Below are 14,770 nucleotides of genomic sequence, written 5' to 3'. Positions count from 1 at the left end.
AATGGTTCAGTAGTAGGTAAATTACATATGCATTGTAGTAAATGTATATAATGCTTTGCCTGCTTTCTTGTATGTTGACATAGTAAAAGAAAATAATAGAGTCTGAGTCACAGCAAACTGGTTTCTGTGAATACAAGAGAGAAGGAAGCGGGGAGTGGTGGAAGTCAGCAAGCACTCCAGCTAGACTGCAGCGGGCCCAAAGAATGATGAATGGATAAGAAGTGAAATATGTGAAAATATTTCATTTACAATTTCTGTTTCCTGAGAGACTGCAAAGGTCCTAAGAGATAACATTATAGATTTATAGTGGCCGAGTGCTTAGGTCTTAGAATTGTCAAGACCTAGGTTCAAATGCCAGTTACTTAATTTAGTAATGTGACTTCAATAAATTATTTAATATTCTACAATGTGAAGTTAGTTTCCTCATCTGTAAAATGAAGAGAAAAACATCACCATATATTTTGGATGACTGTGTCTATAGCATCTGTTGAATAAGTTAATCAACTAACTGAGAAGACTTGGACCATCTTTTTAGCCAAAAACTGTCCCCAAAATATAGTCTTCTTAATCTCGCAGATCAAAAGAAAACAATTAAATGTGAAGAATAAAAATAAAACCTTTTTCCATGAGTCAATTTCTTCACAAGCCAGTAAAAAATATATTTCTTCATAATCATGTTCCAATTTATTTTTTATCCATGCTATCTGTGTGGATAGAGATCCAAGTTTTCCATTTCTTCCAATGGCTTATCTATTTCTTACACAATTTGTACAGTCTCATTTATTGTGAGATTCAAATTCTTGTATTTGGAGGAGCAATTTTCCTAGTTCTCATTCTTTGACATTATATTGGCTAATTTTAGTCTTTGTATTTTTACAATAAATATTAAAACTAACTTGCCCTAACTCAGAGAAGCGATCACCAACTACATTGTAGTTGAAGGCCATGTGGGGGAAGGGAGTTGCGGGCTGAATGAGGGCTAGAGACTGAGCACAGCGGCCACTCAACACCTTTATTGCAAACCACAACAGCTAATTAGAGAGAGAGAACAGAAGGGAATGCCCTGCCACAGTGGCAGGGTGGGGTGGGGGGGAGATGGGAGTGGGGAGGGTGGGAGGGACGCCGGGTTTACGGGTGGTGGAGAATGGGCACTGGTGAAGGGATGGGTTCCCGAACTTTGTATGAGGGAAGTATAAGCACAAAAGTGTATAAATCTGTAACTGTACCCTCACGGTGATTCTCTAATTAAAAATAAATAAATTATAAAAAATAAATAAATAAATAAATAAAAAATAAAAAAAAACTGAAAAAAAAAACAAAACTAACTTGCCCTGAGGTTTCAATTAATGTTTATATTCTATCAAAACAGCTGTTGCATTCATAAATGTCTATTAATATACTAATAAAGTTATATACATAATCTTGAATATTTCTCCACGTCTTATTCATAGTATTATTTGTATGCATTTTTATTTTCTCATTTAGCAGTTGGAAGTTACCTTTCTAGCAATTAGACAAAAATGACATAATGTTTCACATGTTCAATTTTTTGTAAAGGGTTGAATACCAATTTCTTTATATTTTTGTTATATTCTACTACCTACACTTATTGCACTTTCTTACTATAATAAACAGCATGTCAAGGTCTTATCTGTAACCGGCTTGGAGAAGTCATTATTTTTTTTAAATTTTATTGAATTACCATGTGGAAGGTTACATAGTTCTCAGGGTTATGTCAGTTATACAATACTCAAACACCTTTCCCTTCACCAGTGCCCATATTCCACCACCAACCACCCCAGTATACCTCCCGCCCCCTCCCGCTCCCCCCAGTCCCCGCCCTTGTAAGTGATAAGTTTCACTTTGTTTATTCTTTATCTTGATTACATTCCATGTTTCAACACATAACTCACTATTGTTGCTGGAGTTTCCCCCCTCAAAAAAGACAGTCCTACTGCCAAGGAAGCATTTGATAGTTAGTTTTCCATTGCTGAGAATGTAGAGATATTAAGTCCCGCTGTTTGTTACATAACTTTTCTTTTTTTTCCCCCCTCCTTCCCGCGCCACCGAGTTCATGCCTGCTTAGTAATCCTCATAGTATGATTTATGCCATGCTGCCTGACAAAGAGAAAAAAAACCGAGAAAGATGGTTATTTCCCGTCATCAGCCGGCGTGGGGCTATGGCTTAGTTGACAGTCTAGCAGCATGTCTGTAAGCAGTTTCTGGAACCAAAAGTAGTGCGCTGGTATCGGCCCCTTGGAGAAGTCATTAAATCATCCCATTGTTTGTCGATTTACTCAAGCGGGCACCAATAACGTCTCTATTCCTCCCAGCCCTGAGATTTTAGCAGCCTCTCCTTACTCATCTTTCCCAATGATTGGAGGCTCTTTCAGGCTCAGGGGAATGAAACCTATCGTTACTGTTTTTGGCATATCGAATATGCCACAGGCTCTGCCCATCTGGGTGGGATACTCTTGGTAGCTTGCTGGGCTCTCTGAGAGGTATGTGTGTGCATATTTATATATATACATATATACATACATACTACTCTCTATGATTTGTTGCCTACTGTCTGAACTCCATCAAATATGTTGTGGTAATTATGAAAAATGGGTAGGAAGTGTCTTATAATGTGTTGCGCCACCGCAACGCGGCCATGTGGTCTGGAAAGCAGCCTGGAGCGCGGCAGCAGTTGGGTAGTGGAGGTCAGCTGCTGGGGCAGGGTCTCTTGGGGCAGGGAGGGTCCTCATCCACCCTCTCTGGGGTGCCCTGAGTGAAAACAGCCTGGCGTGGAGTCATTAAATATGCAACCGGAAAAAAGCAGCATTTAATATTTTTTTTTTTTGCATTTTGGGTCACACCCAGCAATGTTCTGGGTTATTCTTGGCTCTGCACTGAGGAATTACTCCTGGTGGTGCTCAGGGAACTATATGGGATTCTGAGGATTGAACTCGGAATTGACCACGTGTAAGGCAAACGCCATACCTCCTGGCCCCGCTTTAGTATTTTTAAGAAAAATAAAACATACAAAAAGATCTCGTGGAATAACTTTATGCTCCTGGTAGACTGCCTGAGATTCGGGCATTCTGGTATAAGTGGACAATTCGGCACAGATCCTCTGCCATCATGAACACCTTGTCTCTTCTCCCGTTTCTTGCTCCATGGCCAGAGGTGAACCTCTGCCAGCAAGCAGACCATGCTCTTGTTTTCCAAGTTAATCCTGAAAAGTAGGCTGGGGGTGGGGGGCGATGGTGGTGGCTGAGCAGCAGGTGAGTCTCCATCTTAATATTTCTCACTGGGGTGAGATTTATGTTTAATCCGGACTGTTCAGTCTTGAGTCCTCATTCATCATTCACATGCAATCCTGAATGTCAAAGATAAACCCTGACTATGAGCCATCAGACTGGGCTTCTTGCTGGATCCTCCCCTTAATCATTTTTATCACAATTAAGATAATATTCCGCATAGTTCTAGAGCATGCAAAGCCCTTGAAGTTGGAGCCTGAATCTGAATACGTCTGATAATTTCTTCCAGGGCTAAACTCAACTCAATAATCTCCTTGTGCTAGTGATAGAGCTTCGTTCTAAGTGAAATATTTCCGCAATCAAGCAGCCACCTAGCACCACAACTATACCCTACTATTCCTCTTGCAAGAGAAGAGGTTTTGCTCCTGAAAGCTGTGTCAGACTCTGAAAGTTGCTTTATTGCTTCTAGAAGGTAATCTGCTTCCTAGCCCTTCAGAAACATGCTGTTTGATGGCAGGATGCAGGTAACAACCCACTATAACTTCTCTCCCAGCCTGAGTCTGTCTAGGACAATCATTTATGAAATGAGTTAAGTTTAAGTTAAAGGACAGCTTTTAAGTGATGCTATGCAATTACCAAATGGCAGCATCATCACACAGCAAATGAAGGTTGATTTTTTTTAAATGACAGTCATTATAGCAAGGTACAGTTCTCAAAAGACAGAAATCCCCAGGACTATGATTATGACCTTCTTAGCTGGGAAAAATAGCAGGGTGTAGCTCTACCTTAGTGTATATCCATGGAAAAGCTGTCACAAAACAAAAACAGCTGCAGAATCAAAGAGTGTAAGAAGAAAAATAGACAAATCATAATGGGCATTAAGTGGGGGGAAACTCACACCCCTTTGAAGGATAAATGAGCCACCTTATTAATCATTAAGGATTAAATCAACTAGAAAACGGATTAAAAAAGAAAAAGATGCAAACATCGAAGGTCTCCTTAGTGATTTATCCTAGATATCCTGTTCAAATTTGACTTATAAGTGAAAAACAAAAGTCTCGAAATGTAACCTCCGATTCTAAAAGGACATCTTCCTAAATTTTATCTGAGTTGATAAACACAATGAGAACACAAGATGAATTAAAGTTGCAATATGAGAACAAATTTGACTTCTAACAGAAACATTGTCCAAAAAGGAGTAAGTGAGAAATCTCAGTGTTTATCTTTACATGCATTTATTTCTGGCAATACACTTAACTTTTCCATAGAGTGTTTATCTGACTTGGCTTTCCTTTGATGGATCTCTGGCATACTACATAGCACCCTAAATGTAGTGCTGCATACAGACTAAATGTAGAGATAATCATGTTCCCCTGTAAAAAAAAAAAGTCCTAGAATAATTATGAGGGGGATAAAGGAAAATACATCAGATATTGTTAGAGGGTCAATATAGTACAAAGTACTAAGTAGATATTTTACCATTTAAACTTGTGACTACAGCTTATTTGTGACTACATATTGTTTGAATTCAGGAACCTAAAAAATAATTTAAGGGGCGGGGCGGAAAAATAATTTAAAAATACCTACGTTGAAAGATCTATCAGCTACAGGATCTAAACCTAGATTTAAACCAAATTCCAGCTGCAAGCCTATGCAGTCTTTTTCTCAATTCCACATTAAATGAAGTCAAATCACACTGTTCCTATTGTATGTCACTTGGAGTGTATTATAGTGCAACTAATAGTGCATACTGTAGCCTAAAAAAGAGCACTATCAAAATACCTACTACTTCTTACTTTAGACTTTTCTGTGTCTATCTCATTATTTTAATCTTCAGAGATAAATTATCCTGGCTTCAATTAATTTTCTCAACAAGACAATGAATTGTTTTATGCAGAAGAACAAATTTATCTAATCAGTTTTTTAAAGGAGATTTAACATACCAACAGTAAAAACACATGTTAGAAAAATAACCGATGAAGAGTATAAAATTATATTTAAGACTAAGTCTAAGTGTGATATCAATAGTATTATAAATTACTTTTAAAAATTATACTAATATTTGAGGGTTGCGCTGACATGTTATCAAGAATTTCCTTTAAAATAATTCACAAAATACTTATATATAATCCACAAATGGGAGAAAATGAAGTATGACAAAATATTAGTAACTGCTGGATCTAGGAAATGGCTATACTGAAATCCATTATATTATTATTTTTGTGCATTCTTGCAAATTATCATGATACAAAGTTCTACAAAATGTATTTTAATATGAAAAGTAACCCATTTTACATGAACTCATTTGTAATAATTCAATGGCATTTACTATTAATGTCATACATAAAACCTTTAAGACATAGATTTGGGAAATATGAATTTTTGTGAGGAAAAGCTACTGATAATATTCAGAAACACCTGAACAGAGAGCAAGTAGAGATCTCACAGTGGAAGATCAGAACACTGGATTTAAAACCAGAGGAACAAATCTGCTGATTAAAATGCCAAGAACCTACTCAAATTCATGTTTTTTATGAAAGCTATAGAAAACCATTTAGAAGAGTCAAAACATCTTTTTCCCCCCTTGGTTTCAAAGCCAAGATGGCCATTAAGTCAATGAGAAAGAGTTAAATGCCTTGTGAAAATACTGCTGGAAAAGATACTTTTCTCACTGGAATCACAGGTGTGAGACTTACATGCCTTTGAAGTTCTCAAACACCCTTTCTGGAGTCTAATACCACTGCTGGCTTTAAGAGAGGCCAAACCTCTCATCCATATATTGAACTATTGACCCTTTCATTCAAAAGAGAGAGAAAGCTTTTAATCCATTTTCTACCCACAGTAACTTGATGAGCTACAATTAAAGTAATGCAAAACAAAGGTCTAGGAACAGAAAATGGTCATTAAGTGTGGCAAACTTTCTGGTTTCCGATCCCACTTTATCCCCCCCACCCCACCCCACCCCACTCCCATATCTGCAGGGTATAAACACACATTAATTTAACCTAATGATGAACATGTTCCTGTCTGCAAACACCTCCCCAGAGTAAGGAAACTCTTTATCAGTGTCTGGACTAGCAGGGCTATAAATCACATACACAGAGTCTTCCTGTTGCTGCTGGTACAGTTATGCCTCAGTATCCTTCCAAAGAACAAGATGCTCTCTCAGCAAAAGAAAACAAAAATCCATCTTATAGTCTAGTCAGGAGTGAAGCAGCAAATACAAACTTGTCCCACTTCAAAGCACGAGGCCCATCTTTCACTAACTAAAAGCAATCCCAACAGAAGTGACAATGAAAGCTTTCTTTCCCTATTATTATTTGAAACAATCACCCGTTATTTGTTCATATTAATTAGTTTATAACTAGTGCGAAGCAGCCTTCATTAGAAAAATGTTCTTTGTGACCAAATGCCTAGTAGCAAACAAAAGCAAAAGCTTTTTTTGCCCCTTCAAAATTGTTGTTTTTGCTTTAGAAAAGGATTATCAGGCCTTTCACACTTGAATGTGGGTTTATCTTTACACGGTCCCTGAATTCACTCTGAAAGAATGCAAGTTGATGTGCCAGACAATACCAGGCTAAGCTGATGGACTGAACTGCTTATTACGCCTTGTCTAAGGAGAGGCTGTATTTAAATTGCTTTTACCTTTTCTGAACCTGGGAAAACTTGGTAACAGAAAAGAAGGCTTCAATACAGGCCTGGGCGGCAAGGGCAAGTAAGCTTTGGACTAAAAGTTGACTGTCGAGATTACATGGAATGAGTGATCTATAGAAAATCAGCCCATCATTGCCAAGAGGATCCTGGGAACCAAGTGACCCAATGATTCATGTCTTTCTAGAGAATGAGCTGCCTCTCCCAGTGACCTAATACCTTTATTTTTACCTATTCCTTCCAAATGGATGATTGCCACTGTTCCTAACATATGACAATGGGACTCACTTACCCTAAGTGAGATGAATTAATACATGGGTTCAACTAAACTGTCAAGGGGTTGGAGCGATAGCACGGCACGTAGGGTGTTTGCCTTGCACTCGACCAACCTGGGTTCAATTCCCAGCATCCCATATGGTCCCTGAGCACTGCCAGGAGTAATTCCTGAGTGCAGAGCCAGGAGTAGCCCCTGTGAATCGTTAGGTGTAACCCAAAAAGCCAAAAAAAAAAAAAATCAACTAAACTGCCAAAAAGGTACAGTTTGAACCCTGGTGGAAACTCAAAAGTCACAAGATGAATGTTCATCTTGAAATTCCTTAATGTGGATGCAGGGACACATTCTAATCTTTTCCAGTTAGGTAAATGTAACCTAACCATTTACCGGCCCCACCAGCAAACGTGTGCTGATGGAGTGGGTGCTTAGGAGTGAGGGGCTGTGTTTGCCAATATCCATGGTGAAATGAGGACACCCTGGCAGATCTTAAACTACAAGCCCGAAGTCAGTCAGCTCACTACAGTCCTAAAACTATAACAACAGGTCTCTCACACAACACAGGTCTACAGCCTCAGACCCTACTGCATGGGAACATCTAAGTGTGGTGTGTAGAACCTTTACCATTCAGACATGCTATTTCTTTTCTTTTGCCTGAATAATTCGTACTTAGTTACCCACAAGCGCCCAGCTTTGTGGTTGTCTTTCTTCACAAATTCTCTTGAAGACTGTCATCCTTTTCTGAGAAATCTACGTTGCTTGTAGAGAAGCACAGAAATTGTGACTCAGCACTCATTTTTTTTGGTTTGTTTCCTTATCTATGTGTTTCCCACTGTGTTTCTAAACTCCGCCAGGGCAAAAGCCTTGTTTATCTTATTTATTCTGGTATCTGCAGACCTGCCACAGGGCTTGCTAAACTATCATAGCTGAGACGTATTGAGCAATATGAACCCGATCCTGCTGTAAGTTTCACACATATTATCTCATTCCATCCTTAAAGCAGACCCAGGGACTGATGTTGACTTTATTACGATTGTGCTTGTCTTGCAGAGGAGGCAACTGAGGCAACAAAGAGAATGAATACCTTTATCTCCCCTCCCCATAAGCTTCATTAAATAGGATTTTAAGCAGGCAATGTGACCAGGGAGCTCTAGTATAACTTTCTGGACCTCTGTTTTCTGATTCTCCTTGAGAGAATATTTTAATTGAATTTAAATTCTCTTTAATGAGAGAAACTACTAGAAACGAATGTGGGCAAGCAGGGTTAAACTTAAGAGGGATGTTTTTTCCATCTTCCAAGATCCAATTTTCGCCCCTTTGAGGGCAATATCATTACTGCTGACAATCTATGTTCTAGTCTTTTCACGAGATATTTGCATTTTTATACCATATATTTATCCCTGAAAACATATGGTTTTGCTTTGCAGTTTTAATGATGTCTTCCTGAATTTATTAGTCAGCTTCTTGCTTTCTTTATTTCTTTATATTCCATTAGATATCTTGGGAAGATGCAGCTGTGTTAATATGGGTATGTATGTATGTATACAAACAAACATATATAATTTTAACTGTTGCATAAAATTTTAATCATATCAACTTATCCTTTCAATACTCAATATTGAGAAAATTTTGTACTTCCTGGCCTTCAACTAATGGTTCAATTAATATCTTCATGCAAGTAAGTCTCTTTGGTTCATGCACAAGTATTTTCCTCATATTTTATGTTAATCCAGGAATGCAATATAAGCAAAGATATAAAATTGTAATACATACAGTCAAATTATCCCTCAGAGTGATTAGACCTGCTTACTTTACCACAGAAAATATACAAAAGTACACGTTCCCTAATACGCTTCTTATTTTTAAAGAGACTTGTTTGTTTCACATTTATTTTGGGGGTGCCAAGGATCTAAGTCAGGGCTTTACATATACGAAAAATGCACGTTAGCAATGAGCCACATCCTCAATCCTGCCAAAAGTGTTTTTTATATTAAATATCACCTCTTTATACTTTGGGTAATATTAAGAATGTTAAATCAGTTGTTTAAAGAATATCATACAAATAGTCCCATTTAAAAATGAGCAAAAGTCATGTTTCTAAAGATAACACAGAAATAGTTCTGAAGTCTATGCAAATGGCTCAGCATCACTAATTATGTCAGATAAATGAAATCAGAACCACAACGAGATATCATCTGACACCTGTTAAAATAACTTTCATTAAAAAGATAAGAAAGCATAAGTATAGGCATGGATGTGGGGAAACGAGGCCCTTGGAAACAAATTAATGGGAATGTAAACTGGTATAGTCTCTAGGAAAAAGAGTACAGTGATTCCTTCATAAATTAAAAACACAACTACAATATTATTCAGCAATTTCACTCCCAGCTATTTGTCAAGAGAAAACAAAAATTCTTACTCCAAAATACACACACACACACACACACACACACACACACACACGTGCGCACGCGCACACCTTTACCCCTGTATGTTCAGTGCAACATTATTCACAAGAATCAAGATATGCTAACAGTCTAAGTGCCTATCAATGGATTTGTAGGCAAAGAAAGATGTAGTGTTCATTACATATAATGGAATATTATTGAGCCATAAAAATAAGACCTTGCCACTTCCAACCTTTAAGACACTGTGCCAAATTTAATGGGATCTAAAGGTAAAAGAAAGGGGCTGAAGCCATAGTACACTGGGTAGGGCATTTGCCTTGAATGCAGCCATCCCAGGTTAGATTTTTGGCATCCCATCTGTTCCCTGAGCACAGCCAAGAGTGATTCCTGAGTGCAGAGCCAGAAGTAACTCCTGAGCATTGCCAGGTGTGATCCAAAAACAAACAAACAAAAAAAAGTAAAACAAAGCAAATTCTTACATATATAAACTAGATCATGGAATGCCAGAGGCAGGGTAGGGAGTCGAAGAATTGGTGAAGAAGAGTGAAAAATAAAAAGGAGAAAAAAATTACATCGCTGGCTAAGTTTTGTAACTAGTAACTACTTTATTACTTCCCCATACTTGAGAAGACGCCCTTCCCTTATTTTTACAAAAAAAAAATGAGCTTAAATGCAAAAAAAAAAAAAAGTCCTACTCATCACCAGATGATAGAGACTTGTGTAAGAAGGAAGATAACATAGATAAGACAATGTTTTTTGAAATGCTGAAACATGACAGCAGAGAACTATGGGATGCTAATTCAAAAAAACTGTGCTAGGGCCTAATTCACTCACTTCAGAAAGGCTAAGAATGGCCACAGCATGGGAACTGAAGTGTGGCCTTCAAAGCCTTACCTCACCAACTTACTCAGGCACCAAAAGATGAGTGAGAAGAACAAAAACCAAACCCCAAAGCAAATCAAGTGCTGAAAAGGCAAAGATCCATTTACTAGAAAGAAAGGTCACCTGCCAGTAACACTGAACACCCAGGGGAAAAATCCTGGGTGTTCGGTGATTCAGCTTCAGCATGAAGCTTCAGCATGTTAAAAAGCTCAAAGATTTTATCTAAATGGTAAAATTTCAAGGTGTTTAAAAGAAAAGAATAAAAGGCACTAATAAAAAGTGAAGTAAAAAATGTCTTTTCTCCTTCCTCCCTTTCCTCTGTCTTTACCTGCCTCACACACACATACCTGTTCTTAAAATACATAGCGCATTCTCATGTTCAGGTACCATGTGAAGTGTTATTGGGGGCGGGGGAGGGAAATGTGTGGGACAACACCGTGTATCATCAACTTTTAAACTGCAGTGAATATGGTTCTTTCTCAAAGTACACTTCTTTTTCTTCTTGAACTCTGACCTAAAAATGATGGTCATGACTGAGAAAGGAGATTACAGGCTAAGAGGAAGAGGAGGAGGGTGCAATGGGAAAGTTCACTAGCTGAATATCTACTATGCGCTTCAGTTGGAACATCATTTAATCTACGCAGTCAAGAAACTGAAACTAGGGTGAGAGCAATAGTACTGCAGGCAGGGAGCTTGCCTTGCATGTGGCCAACCTGTATTTGATCCCAGGCACTCTCTAAGGTCACCAGGAGTGATCCTGGAACACAGAGCCAGGACTAAGCTCTGTGCACAGTGGGTGGGGCCCAAACTCTCTCACAAAAAGAAAACTGAAGCTGAGTTAGGTTTTTCCTCCTAACCCACCTGTAGTGTAAATGGTGGCCTAATGACTCCAAAGTCTACTCTCCATTCTATCATGCTGAGGCTGAAATAATTACTACTGAAACAGGGCAAGGTGTAAAACTAAACAAAGACAGAATCCTATCATGCAAAAACAGTTCTCACTGGACAGGAAAAGTAACTTATGTTACTAATTATTCAAAGAACTACATTTTCAAAGTTTCTGGAACAGGTTAAGGCAAAATAACAATAATCATTATGGGAGAAGGAAGGACGATGAGTCAACATTGAGATGACTTGCTGTAAGATTAGCTCTGTTCTGACAGAGTTGATTACACCCTGATAATGTCCGAGAAAGAAAGCAGCAAAATTTTTACTACTGACTGCCTAGATCAGGTGTCTGAGGTCAACTGTAACAACCAGACAGTCTTAAAACCCAAGTTCCCGACAAAAGTCAGTTTACTAAAATCACTCATCCACTGTGCTAGGTGCTTCTCGAACCAAAAAGCACCTTCCTCACAAAAATCACTATTATCCAAAGATCACCAAATAATAATGGAAAGATATACGTGATCCCTAGAGTCAAACACACTTCCTGAAGCTCACTTTAAGTATGCCACAAAATCATGAGTCACCCCAGCTTATGCCAAGTTCAATCGCTTACCTGGGGCTGTGAAATCACAGGGGTGGAAGTAGAGGCAGTGGCCATGGCAGCTCTCTAGTTGTGGGCAGTGACCAAGCCCCAGCACAACGGCACCAGACACAGAAGTCAAATTCTTGTGGTTGCTAATCAGATGGCAGTCATGCTAGGAGAAACTGTGTACCTGGAAACAGATATGAAATACCATATTTAGCTTAAGAGGGTGAGTCTACAGAGTAAAATACTGTTGGCGAGGAGAAGCAAAGAAGCACCCCATGGGGCTGGGGCAATAGCACAGTGGGTAGGGCAACCCGGGTTCGATTCCCAGCAACCCATATGGTCCCCTAAGCACGGCCAGGGGTGGTTCCTGAGTGCAGAGGCAGGAGTAACCCCTGTGCATTGCCAGGTGTGACCCAACAAGAAAAACAAAACAAAACAAAACAAAACAAAAGCACCCCAGGAAAACGGTATCTAAAAACTCAAATTCAGGACTTGTGCCTAATTTATGTAAACCTGTACAGTTAGTCCAAATCACATGAACCTATTTCATAAATCTGAATCCAATTCTGCATGCATTATAATGTGTTTCTTGGGAAGAGAGTTTCAAGTTGTAAAGATGGGGAGAGGGGGCCGAGGGGAGAAGTCTGTCTACCATTAGATAATCATAAGCCACAACTCGGATCTGACTGTTAATATGTGAAGGTTAAGAGATTAATACTACCAATTATCTCAGAGATCTCCCAGAAAAAGCCTGACCATTTAGAAAAAAATAGGCATGGAGTAAAGAAGGGACAAAAATCATACACTAATAGCAGAACAAGGAGGAGAGCAATAACCAATTCCTAGTCCAATAAGAAACTTAAGAAAGTGACTACATTCCATGCTCCTCCAGGAACTCAGCCCTTTCAATATTTGAAGAAGACATATAGATGGCCAAAAGGTCTATGAAAAGTGTTCTGCATCACTTCTCATCAGGACAATGCAAATCAAAACAACAATGAGATATCTCCTCTCACCTGTGAGAGTGACACACATCACAAAGAACAAAAACAACCAGTGTTGTCATGGATGTGGGGGGTAAATGGACCCTCATTCAACTGCGGGTCGGAGTGTCAATTGGTCCAATCTTTAAAATAATATGCAGACTTCTCAAAAAACTAGAAATTGAGCCTTCTTGTGACCCAGAAATTCCACTTCGTGGCATCTATCCCAAAACTCTGCTCAGAAAAAGACATCTCCCCTCCTTTGTTGACTGCAAAACTATTCAAAGTAGCTAAACTCTGGAAACAAAAAAAGCACCTAGGTGACCAGATAAAGAAACTATGGTACATCTACACAATGGAATACTAGTTGGCTGTGAGAAAAGATGAAATCATAACTCATTATTGTTCACAGAGTAATTTGCTGCTACATGGATGGATTTGAAGAGTATTGTGCTAAGTAAAGTTAAAGTTAGTTAGAAGGAAGGAAACACACAGAGAATATTTCTCAGATTGGGATATAAAGAAACATGGCAAGGGAATAAAAAAAATGCCCAAAGGCAGCAGAAACTTAGAACTGATCTTCAGTAGGAAGTTGACCACCGAGGAGGAATGGAGGGGGAAAGGATTTGGGGTGGGGAGATACTGAGGAAAATGGTGGAGGGAAGTGGACATTCTGATGAAGGGTATAATGCTGGAATATTTCATGCATTTATACTCTGCTATTAACAATTTTGTAAACCATGGTGCCTCAATTTTAGAAAGTTTAAAAGGCAAAATACTCCAAAGTAACAGGAGTTAGTCACAGGAATGAGTTAGATAACTGAATGGGATTAGAGGAAATAGGACAGAAGAAGACACTATTGTAAGTCAGGTTCCCACATTTCTGAGAAAAGAGCATTCTAAAACTCCTTTTGACGTCTCAGAGAATGCTAGGTAAGCACAAAATATAACCAAACCTTCCACTATTCATTTGTGGCATTAAGGACATAGAAAACATCAAATTCTCTGCACAGAACATGTCTCAAATTTTATCAAAAGGCTGTTTCCACACTGAAATTAATTCAGAAGTTGGTTGGGGGAGGGGGCTTATCAATTACCAATGTTTTATTGCCTCAATTAAAATCATTAAAATGATTATCTCTTAAAAATTTCATAGTAGTGATTTCCGATTTTTTTGTTGTTTGGCAATAGTTTATTCTTAAAAATAATTTAAGTGCTGTGATTTACAAAGCTATTCATAATTGAGTTTTAGACACAAAACATTCCCAACACTAATCCCATCAGTGGTATCAACTTCCATCTACCAGTGTTCCCAGGTGCCCTCCCAATGCCATCACCCAGCCTGCCCTCTGTCAGGCACCTATTTAAATTTCAATTGCTAAAGTCTGGGTGTCATAATTTCAGTGTTGTGAACTCTGTGGTTTGGATATTTGACTCTATCATCCCTTAACACCAGCGATATACGTGAAGTCCCTTGACCTGTCCCCCTATTCCTACCTACTCCGTTGCTTCTCATCTGTCTCTCTACTCACCCCTCCCTCCACTCTATTTCTTTACTTCTCATCTCTAAACTCTGGGGCCAGGGATGATTCTGGGCATCTCCCTGAGAAGGGGGAAATTTTTTTCCCTTTAAGAAAAATACTTTAGAAAATTCCTTAAGAAAAAAAATTTCATGTTTCTGTAGTTTTTATACCACCTAACAATATCTTTAATTTTATTCAACACTACTAATTGCTCACCTATAGAGACCAAGGGGCATAATGAATAAAACATCCTGATCGAGCCTGCAGGGAGACTAGAATGTCTGTTGAACTCTTCAGTTTTGCAAGAACATAAGACAATGCCTAAACCTT

At 38.6% G+C, this 14,770-nt stretch overlaps 1 protein-coding gene across 9 annotated transcripts in view; it reads right to left on the bottom strand.

Moving 5' to 3' along the window:
* Positions 1-14,770, bottom strand: part of LPAR1 (lysophosphatidic acid receptor 1) — a 149,743-nt gene that overhangs the window by 81,634 nt on the left and 53,339 nt on the right. For all 9 annotated transcript variants that reach the window (XM_055135425.1, XM_055135434.1, XM_055135369.1 and 6 more), the window contains one exon: positions 11,959-12,118. In XM_055135425.1, coding sequence (XP_054991400.1) covers positions 11,959-12,003 — 45 coding nt within the window. In that variant the 5' untranslated portion in view covers positions 12,004-12,118. The remainder of the gene's footprint in view (positions 1-11,958; positions 12,119-14,770) is intronic.

This window comes from Sorex araneus, chromosome 1, assembly GCF_027595985.1.
Source record: "Sorex araneus isolate mSorAra2 chromosome 1, mSorAra2.pri, whole genome shotgun sequence".
Taxonomy (NCBI): domain Eukaryota; kingdom Metazoa; phylum Chordata; class Mammalia; order Eulipotyphla; family Soricidae; genus Sorex; species Sorex araneus.
The sequence above is the reverse complement of the archived record's forward strand: the minus strand, read 5'-3'. Positions and strand labels throughout refer to the sequence as shown.